Below are 19618 nucleotides of genomic sequence, written 5' to 3' on the forward strand. Positions count from 1 at the left end.
GGTCAGCAAGATTTTACTAAATGTAACCCCTACATTGAGTTAGGCTATATTAAAAATTATTTAAATAGGCCTAACTTTGGAACAGAGATAGCCTTTTGTTGCTTTTAATGTTTCTTACTATAAATTTTCAACAGTAGTAACTGATTTGCTATTTGGATAATGTTTTATTAAACCAGCTACTAAACACAAGCTATTACACATTTTATTGCAGGTTTTTGCTCTGAGGGGTAATTTTTCATTGTATTAATTTGCTAGAAAATCAGCACATAATAAAGGGCAAGTGGAAGGGGCCAAAATATGGAAAAGAGTGTCACACAAATATTTGAAAGATTTTAGTCGACTATCCCATAATTCTGAACTTCTCATTTTGTAGCTGCTTTCCTCTTTGCAAATACTCCTTCACCACACAGTGTTCTAGTGAAGCCCAGGAAATCTAACTTCAGTACATTTCATGGTTTCATGTAAGTTTTTAAATGTTGGGAAAAATAGGTACTTATTGACTAATATATCTTTTTCAAACTAGATTTATGTGCAAACTTAAACAAGTAACTATTAATATACTTCTGTCACTCTGTTAAAAAAAAAAAAACAACCAAGGACTTCCATCTAGAGAAGTGATACAAGTTCCAAATTATGGAGGGAGTTTTGTTTTGTTCTGTTTGTGTCTTTAAGAAGTTGGAACCTCTATCTCCTCCTGCAGAATCACTGGAGGATTCCTTTAGAAAATAAGTGGACAGGGTTTCTGGCTCAATTTCCTTCCCCTGGGGATTCTTAGATTCTCTTTAGGTATGCCATTATTCGGCTCTCCTTTTGACTACAGTGTCTGGATGCAAACAGGCGCCAGGACAGACTCCCTGAAGCCTCTGCCATTAGGGGCTTCCACCTGCTTTCCTCCTGCCTCACACTACAGGGCAGAGCGGAGCTTCTAGCAGACTACATTCTAGGCCTGTTTTTTATAACCTCGCGCCCCGAACATGCTAGTCCTGTGCCGCACATAGAGTGGTCCCGTATATTTTAAACTAGAGTGATTGTACCCAAGGGCACTCTCCCCCCAACCACCTTCCCAGGCTGCAGAAAGTTTATGCTTTACTTTCTGCACTAGCTAAAATCTGACAAGGAAGTCTGAATCCCATTGAGTTCCTCCTACTCTCCAGTTCGGGCCTCACATATCTCTTCCGTAGCTTCTGCCCTCGCGCGGTATGCACTGGGTGGCGGTTGAATACGAGCCTCGTGAATCTCGATCGCGACCCTAAAGTGGGGGCAGACTGAGCGAGCGGGGCAAGAAACCTCCGGCAACTCAATGACGCCACCACGCCGTGCGCTACGATAGGCTCTACCCACTTCCCGTTGGTTTGGGTGCTCTTCGAGTCCGATGTAATCCAGATTGGAGCCAGAGGGGACATCTCGTGGACGTGCACGGAAATGCACTCGAGAGGCACACAAAAAACCAACGCACTGAAGCACTCCAAAGAAAGCCGGACAAACCCATACAGGCTCCTCCCTGTTCCTTCCTCGAAGATCCGCCTCCATCCTGCACCTCGGCTGTTGATTTCTTTCCCTTTTGTGGACTCGGCCTTCGGCCCGCCTGGCCTGGCGTTTCCCAGAAGGCCTCGCGCCGGGAAAGGGTTTGCAGCTGCTCCGTCATCGTGCGGCCCGTCGCGAGCCCGCGCTTGTGTGCAGGCCCGGCTCGGTTCCTGGTTTCTGGTGCGGGGATTCACGCGAACACCCGGTCTCGGTCCCCGGACTAGGCCGCGACCCCGGGCACCATGAAACAGGAGGGCTCGGGGCGCCGCCGCGGCGCGGAAAAGGCAAAGCCGCCGCCGGGCGGAGGGGAACAAGAACCACCGCCGCCCCCGACTCCCCAGGATGTGGAGATGAAAGAGGAGGCGGCGGCGGGTGCCGGGTCAGCGGGGGAGGCTGACGGTAAAACGGCAGCGGCGGCAGCTGAGCACTCCCAGCGAGAGCTGGACAGCGTCACCTTGGAGGGTACGAGAGCCCCGGCCGGGGACGTGCTGTGGTCACGGATGACAGCGCTCCGGGTTTCCAGCCTAACCTCGGGAACCCCAGCGCAGCCTCCACTATCCCCGATTCCTTGGGATTATCCCCAGTGTCTGCCCCTAGTACCCTGATACTCCCGACCCCAGTCCCAGTAACTGAACCTTCTCTCCAGGTTCCGGACTCCTCACTTCACACACACCTCTTACCCTTACCTGAGTTACATCTACAAGTAGGTCTCACTGGGCCTGTAGACTCCCTCCCTCTTCTAGGTCTTCTGTGACCTACTCTATTTACATCCACCGAACTGATTCGAACGTCCCCAGTATATGATTGATCCCAGTAGAAACCAGTGTTTGTATTTATGTGTGTAAAGGGGGTCAGGGTGACGCAAAATACTGGCCCATGAATTTTAAGGCTGTACAAAAGTTTTCTGTTGTTAGTTCTCTCTAGCAAATTCACCCAGGAGAAGCCTTTCTACTCATTGTCTTGCTTGTTTCTGTAAGGAAGGTTCCGCAACAATCCTATTGCACTTCTGCTCCGTTACTCCTGTTTCTAAGAGTTTAAACACATTACAGACTTTTAAGTTTTTAGGTGTCATCTTTGTTTGAGTTCCTAATACCTTCCACCCAAAGAGTGTACCAATCCCACCATGTCTTTTCTCCTAAGTGCTTGTTTCCAGTTTCTTACAGCCCTCTTGCTCCTCCAAATTCACATTTTTCTTAGAGATCCTGTCCGCATTTGGAGCGGGTAGGGTGAGAGCATCCCACTGTGACCCTGGTGCTATTTTCCCAACTCTGGATCAAGTGGAACCAGACTGTTCATTGGGTTTTCTCTCTAATGATGAGCACATAGTAAACCCTCTGTACCGTTAGCAATTATCATTACTATGTCCCTAATGGGACCCAGGCACCCTGTGCTAAGTGTACAAAAGGAACTAAGAAACTGCCATTGAAATGTATTCCCTTATTCCTGGACACTTCAGTTGTTTCCAGTTTTTTACTATTATAAATAGCTTTGCAACAGTCATCTTTGTGACCAAGTTTTTAGTCTGCCTTTACAATTATTTCTTCAGTATAGATTCTAAATATGCCGAGTTGAAAGGGTAGGCATTTTTTAGGTTTTATATAGGTATTGTCCAGAGAAACTGTACTGGTTTATACCAACAGAAATATCCTGTTCACCCCTAACTCTGTGTTATGATTTCTTAAATATTATCAATTTGGGAGTGTAAAACATTTCCATTCACAATTATTCAAATGCTAGTAACATGTATTTTCAGGTCTACTAGCTGTATTTCTTCTTTTTGTATTGTCTGTCTGTGTTCATTTTTACTTGTCCTAGTTATTTATGCAAGCTCTTTCTAAAATAAGAATATGACTCTGGTCACATTTATTGCAAATATTTTATTTTACATAGTTGTTCAGAAGAATTTTTCACAGAGTGGAGTTTATCATTCGTGTGTGTGTGTGTGTGAGTGATTTATCCCATTGTGTTTTTTTTTAAGTTTATTCATTTTGAGAAAGAGAGAGGGTGAGGGAGGGGCAGAGAGAGGGAGAGAGAAAATCCTAAGCAGGCTTCATGCTGTCGCAGCACAGAGCGCTGCACAAGGCTTGAACCCACAAATGGTGAGATAATGACCTGAGTCAAAATCAAAAGCTGACTGAGCCAGGTGCCCCTCTCCCATTGTTTACATTTAGAAAGTCTTTTCTTATTTAGAGATCTGTTAAATCTTCATGTGTTTCTTTCATTCGTCGTTTCTCATCTTTCTTATTTCCTGTCTTCCTCTTTCTGTCACCCTGTACTCTTCCCCCCACCCCAGCTTTAATCTTCCGTCTCTTGGTTATGTCTTAGAATCATTGTACAGCATCTGTAAGTATTGCTTAACCCTACTAGGCAAAAGAAGGGATTGGCTACATCTTGTTCTTTTATAAGATGTTCCTAGAACTACTTGCTTGGAGGGCGGGAGGGAATGGGAAGAATTACAAGTAACATTGTTTTCTTCTGTGGTCCTCCACAGACATCAAAGAGCATGTGAAACAGCTGGAGAAGGCAGTTTCGGGCAAAGAGCCTCGATTTGTGCTGAGGGCCCTGCGGATGCTGCCTTCCACATCACGTCGCCTCAACCACTACGTTCTGTATAAGGCTGTACATGGCTTCTTCACCTCAAATAATGCCACTCGAGACTTCTTGCTACCCTTCCTGGAAGAGGTGAGTCAGGTGCTTAAAGGATGCAGGCTGGGTCTCAGACTGCATCCCACCCCCACCCCTTGATATAAATGTTTCCAATCTTGAAAACCTGCTGTAGCTGAATAGTGAAACAAAGCAGCCCATTTTAAGACTCATTTGCTCCCTAACAAGGAAACATCCTTCTGCCCTATGGTGTCATTCTTCTGGGTCAGGGGAAAAAGCTGGGCATCAGGACCCTTTGAACCAAACCCACTTCCCACTGTTCCCAGCACGAACACTCTCCTCCAGTTGGATGCTGTCTCCATTGTCCGGGAGAAGGTCCTACCACCTCTGAAGCCTCACCATGGAGGACATATAAAACTGGTTTAGATGGGGTACCTGGGTCGGTTGAGCGTCCAACTTCGGCTCAGGTCATGATCTCGCAGCTCGTGGGTTCGAGCCCCATGTCGGGCTCTGTGCTAACCTCTAGCTCAGAGCCTGGAGCCTGCTTTGGATTCTGTGTCTCGCTCTCTCTCTGTCCCTCCCCTCTTCACGTTCTTTCTCTCTCTGTCTCTCAAAAATAAATAATGCAAAAGAATTATTTTAAATAAATAAAACAGTGGTTAAGAGCACAGGTCCTGGGGTCGCCTGCGTGGCTCAATTAAGCATCAGTTGATCTCTGCTCAGGTCATGATCTCACAGTTTGTGGGGCGGAGCCTGCTTAGGATTATCCCTCCCTCTCTGCATCTCCCCATCTTGTGTGAGTGTGCTCACTCTCAAAAAATAAATAACCTTTAAAAAAAACTGTTACAGAAAAGAGCACAGGTTCTGGAGGTAGAGTTGAATTTGAATCCCAGTTATACCATTTGGTACCTGTGGAACTTAGCAAGTGACCTAACCTCCTTATGTCTCATTTTCTTTGTTAAATGTGGTGAACAGATTTGGGGGATGAGGCAGAAGAAAGGAATGTCTTAGAACCTTCCCTGGCACATAGTGAATGCTGAGGAATTTAGTTTGGTGCTGGCAGCGATCTCTGTGCCACGAAAGACTTCTTTTCCTTTCCGGCTGTAAAATCCCCCTTATGCCCAAGTCCTGCCCCTTCTCAAACCACGCTGTCCCTTCAGCCACCTTCATCTCACTAAAATCCTGTCTGCTCACAGGCTGTTCCATGGATGTGAACATTCAAAAAGATTCCTTGAGGTGGAATGAGGAAAAGCGTGTTGTCTGGGAACAGGGGAAAGTGCCTTCCCCAACCTCACCTGCAATGTTTTGTGACCTTTATATCTCTAAATTCACCCAACATGTTTGCTTTTTGAGCTGTTGCATATTATTCCAGCTTTTGGTGACTAGATCTGATAATAAGTACTTCCCCCAAATTTGTTTTGTTCCCACCCCCCAAAAAAAATTGTATGTCGTTGTTCTTTATCTCATCTCTACAATTATGTTACTTTATTAAACCCTGTCTGATCAGATTTGCAGTGGGTCCAGGTGTGGTGGTTTAATCTCTCTACTTATGTTGTAGGTTCTTTGAGGGGTCCTTACATCATCCTTTCTGTCCCCATTGTATTCTGTAAAGATGTCTGTTACATTCCTGTAACCCTTTTTTTGTTTCTGTTGCCAGCCTCCTTGACTTCTTCCAGAAGGTGACTGTGCCATCTTTATTTTTGTATCCCCAGTACCTAGAAAAGTCTGACACATAGTAGGCATTCAGTAAATATTTGTTGAATTACGTCGTGAGTGCTTAATAAATTTTTGGTTGATTGATCTGACTGAGCTTTTCCACAGTAATTCGTATCTTCCCCTAGCCCATGGACACCGAAGCTGATTTACAGTTCCGTCCCCGAACAGGAAAAGCTGCATCAGCACCCCTCCTGCCTGAAGTGGAAGCCTATCTACAGCTCCTCATGGTCATCTTCCTGATGAACAGCAAGCGCTACAAAGAGGTATCCAGGGCCAGTGAGCAAGATTCCCATGTCCCAAGCAGTGAAGGGGTTTTGTGGGTTTGTGGGAGAGATTGTCTCTGGTGAAGAAATGGAGAGAATCACTGGGTTCTTAACAGTCCCCCCAGACTCATACCCCATGAAGGACTTACCTAAGCCCACATCCAAGAAGCCCCCTCAGCTCCCGTTTAGCCACCATAGGTAGGAGCTGGTGGCCACCATTCTGCGCGTGTCTGTGGCAGAATGTCAATGTTGTAGATTCTATTAGGATAAAGAGATTTGGAGGCAGAGACCTGAGTTCAAATCCCAGCTACACCTTAGGCAAATTAATTTCTCCTGGCTTTATGTCAAATGGGGAAAATAGTGCCCACCTTACAAGATCATTGTTGGCATTAAATAAAATACTGGCACAATGATCTGCATAGAGTAAGCTTTCACAGTATTTTAAGTAGCAGTTCTTTTCATGGGACTGAACAACTCCATGGATACTGTGTACCGCCACTACTCCCTCTGACTGGGACCAACTTCTTTGTCAGTCACAGCCACTGTCCCAGGAGCATGCTTAAGAAATGACCGGTCCCTCTCAATTTCCTGTTTTGTTTTCAATTTTCTGTCAGCCCAGAGCCCTATGGGGGGCTCCAACCCATGAACTATGAGATCATGACGTGAGCCTAAGTCGGATACTCAACTGACTAAGCTCCCCAGGTGCCCCATAATTCACCCCCTTTAAAGTGTACGCTTCAGGGGTACCTGGCTGGCTCAGTAGAGCATGCCTCTTGGTCTCCGGGTCATGAGTTGGAGCTCAAGATTGGGTGCAGAGATTACTTAAAATAAAATCGGGGGCGCCTGCATTGCTCAGTCCGTTAATCATCCTCCTCCAGCTTAGGTCATGATTTCATGGCTTGTGGGTTTGAGCCCTTTATCGGGCTCTGCTCTGACAGCTCAGAGCCTGGAGCCTGCTTCAGATTCTATGTCTCCTCTCTCTGTCCCTCCCCTAGTAGTTCGTTTTCTCTCTCTCTCAAAAATAAATAAACTTTAAAAAAGATATAAAATCAGTTATGGGGTTCCTGGTGGCTCAGTCGGTTAAGTGTTGACTCTTGATTTCAGCTCAGGTCATGATCTTACAGTTTGTGAGTTTGAGCCCCATGTCAGGCTCTGCACTGACCATACAGAGCCTGCTTGGGATTCTCTCTGTCCCTCTCTGCCTGTTCCCTACTCAGGCTCCTTCTCTCTCAAAATAAATAAACTTAAAAAAAATTATTAAAAAAATAAAGTGTACAGTTCAGTGGGTTTTGGTTTGTTCACAAGGTTGTACAACCATCATCACTGTCTAATTCCAGAATAATTTCATCACCCCAAAAAGAAACACCATCGCTGTTTATAGTCATTCCTCATTCCCCCCCCCAGCCTCAGCCTCTGGCAAATATTCATCTCCATTTTCTGGCTCATGGATTTTCCTATTCTGGATATTTCCTATAAATGGAATTATACAGTACACGACCTTTGGTGTCTGGCTTCTTTTACTTAGCACGTTTTCTGGGTTTGTCCATGTCGTCGTAGTGTGTATCTGTGATCCAGCCCTTTCCGTGGGTGAATAGTATTCCATTGTATGGATATGCTGCATTTAGTTTATCCGTTCATCTGGTGATGGGCACCTGGGATCATTTCACTTTCTGGTAATTAAGAATAATGCTGCTATGAACATTTGTGTATAGGCTTTTATGTGAACACATGTTTCCACTTCTCCTGGATATATGCCCTGAAGGGGAATTGCTGGCTCATGTGATTGCTCCATGTCCAACTTTTTGAGAAACAGCCACTTGGTTCTCTTTTGGCTGCCTCCCCAGGCACAGAAGATCTCTGACGACCTGATGCAGAAGATCAGCACTCAGAACCGCCGGGCTCTGGACCTTGTGGCTGCGAAGTGTTACTACTATCACGCGCGGGTCTATGAGTTCCTGGACAAGTTGGATGTGGTGCGCAGGTACTGGTGGCCGAGGTCTGACCCCAAGGTTAAGAACTATCCCCCAGGCTCTTCCCCTCACTCCATGTCAAGGGAGGACTGATTGGTAGGTCAAGGGTAGAAGGACAGGCTGCAAAACGTTTTACTCCTCTGCCAAAACCTTGTGGTGGCGCCCCATTTTCCTCAGGGAAGAGTTGAAGCACTCGCGGTAGCACATAAATCCTGACATCTCTGGCCCCTGTTGCTGCCTTCTTGACCCCACCACCTTCTGCTCCCCTGACTCCTCGGCCACACCGGCCTCCCTGGGGCATGCCAGGCACGCTCTTTCCTCTGCCAAGAATGCTCTTCTCCCTGCTTCCTTCAAGCCTCCGCTTAATTGTTCCCTTCTCAACGAGTCCTACCCCGATTAACCTATTTAAAATTGTAGCGCCATCCTCCTCACCTCCTGTATTCCCCATTGCACTTACCTCGGTTCTCCACCGCTTGATCACCTCCGATCATGCTAGGTAGTATGCTTACTTACCATGATCGTTGTCTGTCATCCCTGCGAGGATGCAGAGTTGTGTCCTTTTTATGCACTGAGAATAGTGCTTCATGCTGCAGGCACTTGATAGTTGAGTATTCAGTGAATAACCAGAAAAGCAGTCTGTGTCACTTTTTTGGAATTGAGAGAGAATGAAGAGGTCAGAGCAATTCCAGGAGTTACTATTTGAGGCCTTTGATATCTCTTGTCTTCCCTTCTTGAAGCTTCTTGCATGCTCGGCTCCGGACAGCTACCCTTCGGCATGATGCCGATGGGCAGGCCACCCTGCTGAACCTCCTGCTGCGGAACTACCTACACTACAGCTTGTACGACCAGGCTGAGAAGCTGGTGTCCAAGTCCGTGTTCCCCGAGCAGGCCAACAACAATGAGTGGGCCAGGTACCTCTACTACACAGGTGAGCCATGGGCCCAACCCCCGAGTCAGATCAGAAGTGTCTCAGGCTCCCTCGGTGCAAATCTCCTAAATATTTGGTGCACTTGGTGCATGAGACACCCATCTGACATTCTGGTTTGCAAGGGGCTTTGGTTGACACCATTCTTTTGACCCACTCCCTCTCCACACCCAGGGCGAATCAAAGCTATTCAGTTGGAGTACTCAGAGGCCCGGAGAACAATGACCAATGCCCTTCGCAAGGCCCCTCAGCACACAGCTGTTGGCTTCAAACAGACGGTGAGCAGCAGTTCTCATCCCTACGCTGCTTATTCATCTGATGATGCTTTGGTTCTCTTACCTGACATGCATCAGGGAAGGTATCCCTGCCCTTCGTTATCCAAAAGGTGTATTATTGTGCATAATGCATTTGTGCGTGACAGTGGTCAGAGCACAGTAAGCAGACACTAACTTCACCTCCAGTGGTTATGTTCACAGTGTGCTTCTTGGTAGACAGGTTTAGAATATTCCCTGCCCCAGCCCTCCTTAACTGTCGTTCCAGGCATGGGCCTGGATTATATTGAGAATCCCCAGGCTCTTCCCTAGTTTCTCACATGCCCAGTTGGGAGCAGTGTTCTCTCTGGCCAGGGAACCCAGAAAATCTCCATAAGGCTGACTGGTTCAGATGAAGGTCAACCTTGGCCACCTAACAGCTGTCAGTCACCAAGTATTTTTTGAGTGGTGACCGTGGTATTAGGCACTGTGAGATAGGCAAAGAACATTGACCTAGCAAGGCTTGAGAACTTATATAAAGTCACAGCTCACTAGCCAGAATTTGGACCCAGGTTTCCCAACTACAAACCTCTGCTCCCACCTCAACATGACCTCCACCTGCTAGTGCCCTTGGAAGAGAACAGGGTGAAAATGTACAATGATTAGGTCAGGGTAGTGGAGATTTGGTCTGTTTTTGTTCATAAGTTTAGAGAAAGATAGGTTTGATTTTGGTCAAATAATTAAAGACATCTTTAAAAAGTTAAATTTAATTTGGTGTTTGCAAATAGGTAGAATTTTCCAGAAGGGAATGGCTTTGCAGACCTACACTGTGCACATGCAGAATGTTGGTTACTTTCAACATAGAACATACACTAAAGTTTCCGAAAACTGTGTTGTGTCCTGGAGAGAGGCATTTTGGGGTAAAGCAGGCTTTTCAAACCAGACTTTACTATGGATGGATGAGGTTTCAGGGTTTTCTGTGATGGAGCCAGGCAGCGGGAAGGAGCAGAGAGGGCTAGAGTGAGAGATACTTGGCCAGGAAAGAGATGGGGTGGTTGCTTGAGAGGAAGAAGCAGGGTTGGGATAACTTCCACCCAGAGAGACTTAAGCAAATAGGTGAGGGGCCGAGGCCCTGGAGGAGCTAGGAAGGGATGGGAAAAGAGAAGCTAGCTTCAAGGAAAGCAAGGAGAAGGAAAATGTGTAAAAAGAGGTCTCGGGTTTAAAGTGGGGTCCACAGCAGAACACTCGGAAAGCTTATTCATCCATAGTAAAACTCGGATTCTTTCCTTGGGTGATCTTGGTTTCATGGCTCAACACAGACCTCCATGATGCTTCACCAGAGTCCATTTCTTAACTCTCTTAGTCTGCTCGGCTGTCATAACAAGCTACCACAGACTGGGCGGCTTAAGCAACAGAGATCTATTTCCTCACAGTTCTGAAAGCCAGAAGTCTAACATCAGCATGTCAGCATGGTTGGTTTCCCCTGAGGGCCTCTCCTACGTATAGATGGCCATCGTCCTCCAGTCTTTTCAAATGGTCTTCCTTCTCTGCATGACCATCCTAATCTCTTGTGAGGACACCAGTCATTGGATTAGGACCCTCTCATATGACCTCATGTCCCTTAATTTACTCTTTAAAAGCTCTGTCTCCAAACACAGGCACACCTTGTTTTATTGCACTTCGCACATACACGTATTTTTAATATTGCAGGTTAGTGGCGACCCTGCATCGAGCAAATGACTCAGTGCCGTTTTTCCAACAGCAGTTGCTCGTTTCATATCTCCGTGTCACATTCTGGTCATTCTCACGATATTTCAAACCTTTTTTTAAGTGTATTTATTGTAAAAGAGAGTGCACGCATGAGCTGGGGAGGGGCAGAGAGAAGGAGAGAGAGAGCCCCAAGCCAGCTCTTGGCTGTCAGTGCAGAGCTCCATGTGGGGCTTGATCTCACAAACGGTGAGTCGGATGCTTAACTGACTCAGCAACATAGACGCCCCTCAAGCTTTTTCATTATGATTATCAATTACAGTGATCCGTAATCAGTCGCTACGACTTGTTGGAAGACCAGATGATAGCGTTTTTTTAACACATTTTTTTCAGATTAAGATACACACAGTGTTTTGCCCAAACATAATGCTATTGCATACTTGATAGATTATGATATAGTGTAAACATAACTTTCATGTGCACTGGGAAACCAAAAAGTCCACTGACTTGGCTTATTGTGATACTCACAATATTTGTTGTGGTCTGGAGCCGAACCTGCGCTATCTCTAAGGTGTGCCTGTATGGTCACATTCTGCAGTCCTGAGGGGTTAAGGACTTCAACATACGAGTTTGAGGGTTCAGACTTCAGCTTGATATTAATTCTGACTCCTCTTATAAAGCGCAGATCTACAAATCCAGCTTCCCATCACACGTCTCCATATACTCCTCACACTCAGCTTGTCCAAAACAAACCCCTCTGAGCACCGTTTACCAGTCCTTTCTTCTGCTCTCCCAATCAAGATAGGATCTTTGGGATCATCCCAGACTCCACGTGCCCCACCTTCCCATCACTAAGTTGTCTGTTGCTTTGCCCCCATGTCTTTTGTATTTGTCTCCTCTCTGGTATTGCCGGTGACCTTGTTCAAGCCACTGGCATTTCTGGTCATCATTGTCCCTTCTACCAACCCAGCTTCTGCACACCCGCCTAACTAAACAGAGTTCCAGGCTTATGTCAGCCTTGCCCAGGAAGCTTGCATTGCTCCACCTTACCTGCCCAACAGAGCATTACAGTCTTGTGAGGTAGGAGTCTTGTGAGGTAGGAGTCTTGTGAGGTAGGCAGGCTGGGTGTTAAAGTATTGGCGCTGCTGCCACCACCACCACCCATTTTAGGGACTAGGAAACCGAAGGACTCAGTTACTCAGCTTTTCCTAGCTAGTGAGTGAACACTAGCATACTGACTCCGAACTTTGAACTCAGCTTGGCTTTCAAAACATCACATCCCTAGACTGGCCCTAGTCCCTGTCGCCTTCCAGACTTCACTGAGGTATGTCCTCACCCTTATCTACCTCTTTTCTGATCTATTTCCTTGACTGAAACATCCTCCCTCCTGTTTCTGCTTCATCAGAATCCTATGACATGTATTAACTTCTGCCTTTCTCCTGCATTTCCCTTCCCTCAGGGGTTACTCCAGGGAAGGGGGCAACATCATGGGTATTATGCCAGTGGGTATGGGCGTAATCACCCACCACCCATTTATTTTTTTAATGATTGTTTATTTTTGAGAGAGAGACAGGGTACGAGCATGGGAGGGTCAGAGAGAGAGGGAGACACAGAATTCAAGGCAGGCTCCAGGCTCTGAGCTGTCAGTACAGAGCCCGCTGTGGGGCTCAAACTCATGAGCCGCAAGATCATGACCTGAGCTGAAATCGGGTGCTTAACCGACTGAGCCTCCCAGTTGCCCCCGACCACCAACCATTTTAATCCTTTACTTCTCTTGTGTGTTTCTGTCTGTCCCATTTGGTAGGAAGCTCCTTATTGCTAGGCATCACCCCTCTTACAGTTTTCCTCCCATGGTACTGAATCCATGGTAGGCACACAGAGGTACTTGCGGAGAAGGGAGGGCCCAGTTTTCCAGCCAGCCTCCTGCATCCATACCCAGCCCATTCACTGAGGTTCTGCTGGTCGCCTTCCTGACCTTCTGCCTCTACCCAGATAACTGGTTCTACACATTCACCTTTTTTCCTCCAGGAACAATCCACCTCTCTAATCACCATCTTTGGCTGAGTCACACTCCATTCCCTAGGCCACTAAGCCCTGTCTTCTCAACCGTTTTTGGAACCACAGGACCTGCCCATCTGGCCTGTACTTCCAGAGCGTTGCCGTGGCAGAGTGGTGTGTGTGGATTGGCCAGATGAACTGGAACTCAGGGCTCAGTGTGGTCAGAGGCAGATATTCCGAGTGCCCAGCTCTGGAGGCAGACCTTCAATTCTATGCCCAGCTCTCCATGGGCCTAACCGCAGTGCTGTTTCCCATTTCCCAATGTGTCCAACTGCACTTTAGCCCCATTTCTCTCTCTTCTCCCTCCTGCTGCGGCTCCCTGCCCACTGTGTTCCTGTGTCACACACTGCCAGGTGCACAAGCTTCTGATTGTGGTGGAGCTGCTGCTTGGGGAGATCCCAGACCGGCTACAGTTTCGTCAGCCATCCCTCAAACGCTCCCTCATGCCCTACTTCCTTCTGACTCAAGGTAAGGCTGTTCCCACTCCCAGAGCCTGCCAGACCCCTAGCGCTGTGGCCTCTTCGGTGAGTTTGCCCATTGGCATCATTTGATCCACTCCTTCCCTCTCCAGCTGTCAGGACCGGAAACCTTGCCAAGTTCAACCAGGTCCTGGACCAGTTTGGAGAGAAGTTTCAAGCAGATGGGACCTATACCCTAATCATCCGACTGCGGCACAATGTCATTAAGACAGGTGTGGATCGGAGTCTGAGGGGCCCCTGGAAGAGCAGGACCCCGATTGGCTTCTGCAAGGAATGGGGGCAACCCCGTGGGTGGGTGGAGGGTCTGTGGCCACCCTACCCACCCCAGTGCTCCGTCCTCTCCCAGGAGTGCGCATGATCAGCCTTTCCTATTCCCGAATCTCCCTGGCCGACATTGCCCAGAAGCTGCAGCTGGATAGCCCAGAGGATGCAGAGTTCATTGTTGCCAAGGTGAGGCTAGTTCCGGGACTGCAGTTGGCGCCCTCCTGCCTTACTTCAGGGGATGGGGACGGGAGGCTGGCCCGGGATGGGGATGGGTCCGGTGGTGTCATGGTCTTTTCAGGGAGTGCTGGTCTTACAGTGAAGCCAGAAGGTTGCCAGAGAGAGTGTGTATGTGAGTGAGTGTACGAGTGTGAGGAGGAGAGGGACAGGATAGGGTGTTCTCAGATTTAGATGGGCTTTCTGGTAACTTTTCCTTTCCTTTCCTTTCCTTTCCTTTCCTTTCCCAGGCCATCCGGGATGGCGTCATTGAGGCCAGTATCAACCATGAGAAGGGCTACGTCCAGTCCAAGGAGATGATTGATATCTACTCCACCCGTGAGCCCCAGCTGGCCTTCCACCAGCGCATCTCCTTCTGCCTAGATATCCACAACATGTCCGTCAAGGTGAGAAGCTGGGGCTGCAGAGGGAGAGGTTAGCAGCACCTGTGGATTCCTCAGAGAAGGTTGGCCTAGTTCCTGGACCATCACTGTAAAGTCCCTGAATGGCAGGGCAGGGGGCCCAGAGGGAGTGAAGGACTCAGCCTGTGGGCCTGTATGACCTTTGTCTGCTTCTGAGGATCTGGTTGCCCGGGAGGGGACCAGACAGATTCAGGGTACAGGGTCCATGTTTGTTTCCAAACCTGAGTCCGTCACCTTCTCTGAATCTCTGTTTCTCCGTCTGTGGGGCTGATGGAGAGATTATCTGCCCTGGTTCACAAGGTGGAGGACGTTAAATGAAATCACTGTCTTAAGGCACTTAGTGAAGTCTGAATTGTGGAAAAGGTAGGGTGAGTATCTAGTTCCTCAAAAGGCCACTAAGCTCTTATCCTGTGGCAGGTACTGAATTGGGTGCTGATACTGTTTGCCAAAAAAAATTTCTTTTTTTAAGTTTATTTTGAGAGAGCGTACATGAGCGGGGAGGAGAGGGGGAGAGCGAGGAGGAGCCCCGAGCAGGTTCTGTGTTGTCGGCGCAGAGCCTGACCCAGGGCTCCCACGATCACGACCTGAACCGAATCAAGAGTCGGAGGCTTAACCGACTAAGCCACCTAGGCGTCCCATTTACCAAATTTATCCCAGCCTCTTCTTGCCCCAAGAAACTATGGATGTTTTTGCCTTGCTTAAACTCAGGTAAATGCCATGCTCAGGGAGACATGAAAGGTCCTCTGTGACCTGCCCTCCCCCCATATCTCTGTGCTCACTTCCCAGACACTCTTTCCCCCTCTACCTGCTTTTCCTTCCCTCCCTCCCTCCCAGCTGGCCCCAACTCAGGCCAAGCCTTTTCACACATTAAAACCTCTGCCTGGGATGCCTTTCCTCCATTCCCACAACCAGTCAGTTCCTTTCCTCCTTTTCCTCCTTTCTGCCAGTCCTCCTCCCTACCCAGTCAGGCGCATTAGGGTCTCTTGACTCTCATTTTCAGTGTTTGCCACATGGTATAGTAGTAATTACCTTCCATGTCTAGCTCCCCACTAGACTAAACTAGAGAATGAATAGCCTAATTCATGTTGTGGTGCCCAGTACACAGAAGGAGCACAATAAATGTATGTTCAACGCATGCCTTCTCTTTATCTTGCTCCTCTCTCCCCTGTGCTTCATTCAGGCCATGAGGTTTCCTCCCAAATCATACAACAAGGACTTGGAGTCTGCAGAGGTAAGGTACTTTCTGCCTTGGGTAAGACTGGAAGCTCAAACTTTCCTACAGAAAGGGAAGAGGGGGCAGTTTCTGGAAGCACTGGCAGCAGCTCTGAAGCTCTGGCAGTCCCTGACCTTGGGGTGGGTTGGGTTGGGTCAAGTTCCGTGTGAGAGCACCCCACTGGCCCCCAGCAGCCCAGCCCTCACCCCACCTCTTGCCCCAGGAACGGCGTGAGCGAGAGCAGCAGGACTTGGAGTTTGCCAAGGAGATGGCCGAAGATGATGATGACAGCTTCCCTTGAGATGGGGGGCTGGGGAGGAGTGGGGTGAGTGGGGAATGGCTCTTTATCTTTCCCCCTTGGGGTCCCCTGCCCAGGCAACTGGCCCCTTTTACCGTACACGTCTCACAGACGGCGTATGTGCAGGAGACGAGGGGTGCAGGGAGCCGGCCACCCCCACCGCACCCCAGGACCCCTCCCCAGCCAGTGACCTATCACGGTGGGCAGGAGGGTGGGCAGGCGGCCTCCCCAGGGCAGGGTCCTGGCTCGTGGTGTGGGCAGCAAGATGGGAGGGAACCGCCCTGTGCCCTCCCGGGAGTCCGGGACTGGAATCGGGACATGTGTTGGGTTGTATGTTTTTTGAAGCCTCAATTATGATTTTTAAACAATAAAAAGTTCTCCAAAGCTCTTTGTGGATCATTTAATGACTAGACTACACTCTCATGCCTACAGTATTGACAGACCCAGAGTTTCCTTCCTGGTCTTGGGAGGACCAGCCCCAGTGTGATCTGGGAACCGGGTGTGACTGTGGATGAGGATGAAGCCAAGGGCAGGATGAAGAGCTGCTGCCCAGACATCAGGAGGGCCGCTCTCCCATCCACCCGGCTCGCCAGTGGTGGGCGAGTCACTAAGCCTCTCCATCTCCTTTCCCACATCTGTCCAATAAAGGGTTAGACTCCCTGGCTCGGAAGTTAAAATCCAGACCTCTAGAGGATCAAAGAAATGGCGGGGGTCTGGCCCTCAGGTGAGGTCTGCAGAGGAGAAGAGGGTCTCTGACGAGGCTGCAGCAGTAGGTTGAGAGCAGGGTTGTGTCCAGCTGGTCCTGACCGAGTGGGAGTCAGGCTTTTCCCTGAGAAGGAGAGTGGGGTCAGCCTGGAGGGGGCTCCTTGTGGCCCCAGCTGCAGACAGTGGGGAAATGTGTCTGCCTGGGTCTTGGGAGTCTCCCTGCCTCTAACGGGGATGTTCCTCATCTCAGGTCATTGAATGACTGCTGTTTTCTGGTGGCACCTGGGACATTGCCGTGCGTGCTCTCTCTTCCTGCCGAGCGCCGTAAGCTGAACACGGCCTCGTGGCTTTCTGCCCCTGCTTCACTGCATTCCCTCTCCTGCCGTGCTCTGGCTCTCCACCTCCCCCAGGCTTCCTGCCTCACAGCGATTCATCCCCCTGGCATCTGGCATCTGGAAACACTCGAGATCAGATCCTCTCAGGAGGTGTGAACTAGCTCCTCGGTTCTTAGCGTGAGGCATTCGTGTCCTCTGGGGGCTTTGTCCATGCCTGGCACACTGGGTTTGATGAGGTCTTGTTTGTTAGGGACAATAAATGGTGTGTTCATCACCAACTGAAGATTTTCATCTCCCAGGCTCCCTAATTTCCACTAAAGACATGTTTTGTACTAGCCTTGCTTTGGGTCCTGGTCCCATCCCAGCCTTGGTCACGGTAATCTGGCATTGCCCACTTGCCTTAAGCTTCTGCCACCTCTCAGTTTAATGAAACTCTCCAAAAAAAAAAAAAAAAAAAAGGCTAATCTACACCCAAGGTAGGCCTTCGGCCCACAACCCCGGAATCAAGAGTTGCACACTCTCAACTGAGCCAGCCAGGTGCCCTGAGGTTATAATTCTTTTTTTTAAGGTAGTCTCCATGCTCAAAGTGGGGAAGAATTTCATGGCCAAAGACTGAGCCAGCCAGGTGCCCCTCAGGGCTAACAAATTGTATAGTCAGCACCTGGCCCAGAGTGCCTCAGACCCTCTCCTGGTAACAGATTGGAGAGTACGTCATCATGTTACAGAGAGTTGGGGTCATTTGGCGGGATTTCCTGGTTCTCACCCACCTTGACTTTATGGACTGTTTTTCTTTCTGCTCATTTTATGGAAGTTTCTTATAATTCATTCCCATTGGCTTGGTTTTCTCTCCCTGGAGAAGCTTGGTGTCTTTTTTGTGCTTGGAGAGTTCACTGTGTTCTCTCTCCACTTAATAGTTGAGTGGGTGTTTGTTTCTTTTTTTCTGTTTTTGTTTTTGTTTTTGCTTTAAATTACAACTCTACAGAGAAGCAGGAAGAATAACCTAACAAATACCCATGGACTTTCCACCCGAGTTTAATTAATGGTGACATTTGGTTATCATGTCATTTTTTTCAACCAAGGAAAACTGTTACCGATCAGTTGGAAGCCCATCTTGTTTCTCTCCCAGGCCCTTCCTACCCTTCCCTAGAGGCAGCCACTCTGATGAATTCCGTAAGTAGCCTTCCAGCTTTATGCTTTTATACCTTACCTTATACAAAATACAGTATTTTTTGTGTGTTTTTGAATCTTTTAAATGATGTATCACATGAACATAACTTGCTCTTTTCGCTCAGCGTTGGTTGTGAGGTTGAGTCGTGTTGATACCATGCCCAGCACTGTCCTAGGCACTGAGAAACAGCTGAATAAAGCCGATTCCTTTCCTCACTGAGTTTTCACTCTGTGAGGGTTTTGTGGGGTGGGGAGACATATGCGGTATAAATGGACCATGATTTAATTAGCCCTTCCCCGACTGGTGTGCATCGGTTTACTATTAACAGTGCCGCAGCTTTGTGAACTTCTCCTGAAGGGTCAGAAAGCACATTTTTTTAGGCTTGTGAGCCATACGGTCTGTCTCAACTTTTCACTTCTGCCCTCTGCTTCAGAGCAGCTAAACACAATATGTAAACAAGTTCTTCAAGAATACAACATTTCATATGATGTTTACATGTTATGAAATACTCTTTTTTCCCCAACCATTTAAAAATATAAAACCCATTCTTGACTCGAGGGGTACATAAATTGGCTCCCGGGCCGAGTCTGCAACAAATGAGTCACTCCACAGCCCTTAGAAAGATGCTCCAAGTCCAGCACCAGATGAAGACAGGAAGCGTGAGGGGAAGTTGCTGATGAGTTCTGGCCATTAAGAAACACCAGGGGGAGCCTTTGGAAGCTGGAAGGCTGAATGACAGCTAGGGGTCTCCAGAGCCAGGCTCTTGACCAGAAGATGGTTTTGGTCCAGCTCAGCCTATGCGTCATGGCCAGTAACTAGCCCTGGCTCTCTACCTGGTCTTTACTCCCATGGGTAGGGCTGAAGTCAGGATTGAGCCATTATCCAAGAAGGACAGCTTATCTGAACAGGAAGGTAGTGTAATGGGAACAACAGGGCTCGGGAAGCCCGATGCAGATCCTGCCTGGCCCCGCCGCCCGACTGGTTCCGTGATCTCGGGCAAGACCCTTCGCTCGTCTGAGGCTGTCCCTTGTCTATAAGGGGAATAATCCACGTCCTTCCACTTGGTTTGTAGGATGAAATGACAGTGTAATGGAAGGTACCTGACAGATAAGAGGTATCCAATGATTGCCAGCCAATTGGATTTTCTGCCTGTAGAATGGATGCCAGAACACTTCCTGGGATGGGCCGTCCACTTCCCCTGGAAGCAGCCCACTCCGTCTTCTAACACTTGTGACCACTAGTCACTTCGTTGAGCTGGAAATGAGGTGGCTGTGGCTTCCACTCCCTGTCCCACATCCAGCCCTTGAGACCAGGCAACAACCCCCCACCCCTTCGATTCCCCAATCAAAACAGCCTGTTTTCTTTGAATTGTGATCTTTGAGCCCCCTCCCCATCCTGGCCACCCTTGTTAGAACTGAGTTATTTTCTCAACCAAACATCCTACACCCTTGGACTGTCGGTGAAGACAGGAGTCTGGGTCTGGAGCTTCCTGGCCACAGGTGA

General features: G+C 48.4%; 1 protein-coding gene across 1 annotated transcript; it reads left to right on the forward strand.

Annotated features, from left to right (window-relative positions):
- Positions 1-1595: 1595 nt before the first annotated feature.
- Positions 1596-16294, forward strand: PSMD3 (proteasome 26S subunit, non-ATPase 3). Its single transcript, XM_029928039.1, has 12 exons — positions 1596-1986; positions 4016-4206; positions 5970-6107; positions 7952-8088; positions 8815-9005; positions 9177-9280; positions 13372-13486; positions 13590-13709; positions 13844-13947; positions 14226-14381; positions 15577-15627; positions 15833-16294. Exons 1-12 carry the CDS (start codon positions 1767-1769, stop codon positions 15908-15910), a joined length of 1605 nt encoding a protein of 534 aa, XP_029783899.1. The 5' UTR covers positions 1596-1766; the 3' UTR covers positions 15911-16294.
- Positions 16295-19618: the final 3324 nt, after the last annotated feature.

The sequence above is a fragment of the Suricata suricatta genome, chromosome 17, assembly GCF_006229205.1.
Source record: "Suricata suricatta isolate VVHF042 chromosome 17, meerkat_22Aug2017_6uvM2_HiC, whole genome shotgun sequence".
Taxonomy (NCBI): Eukaryota; Metazoa; Chordata; class Mammalia; order Carnivora; family Herpestidae; genus Suricata; species Suricata suricatta.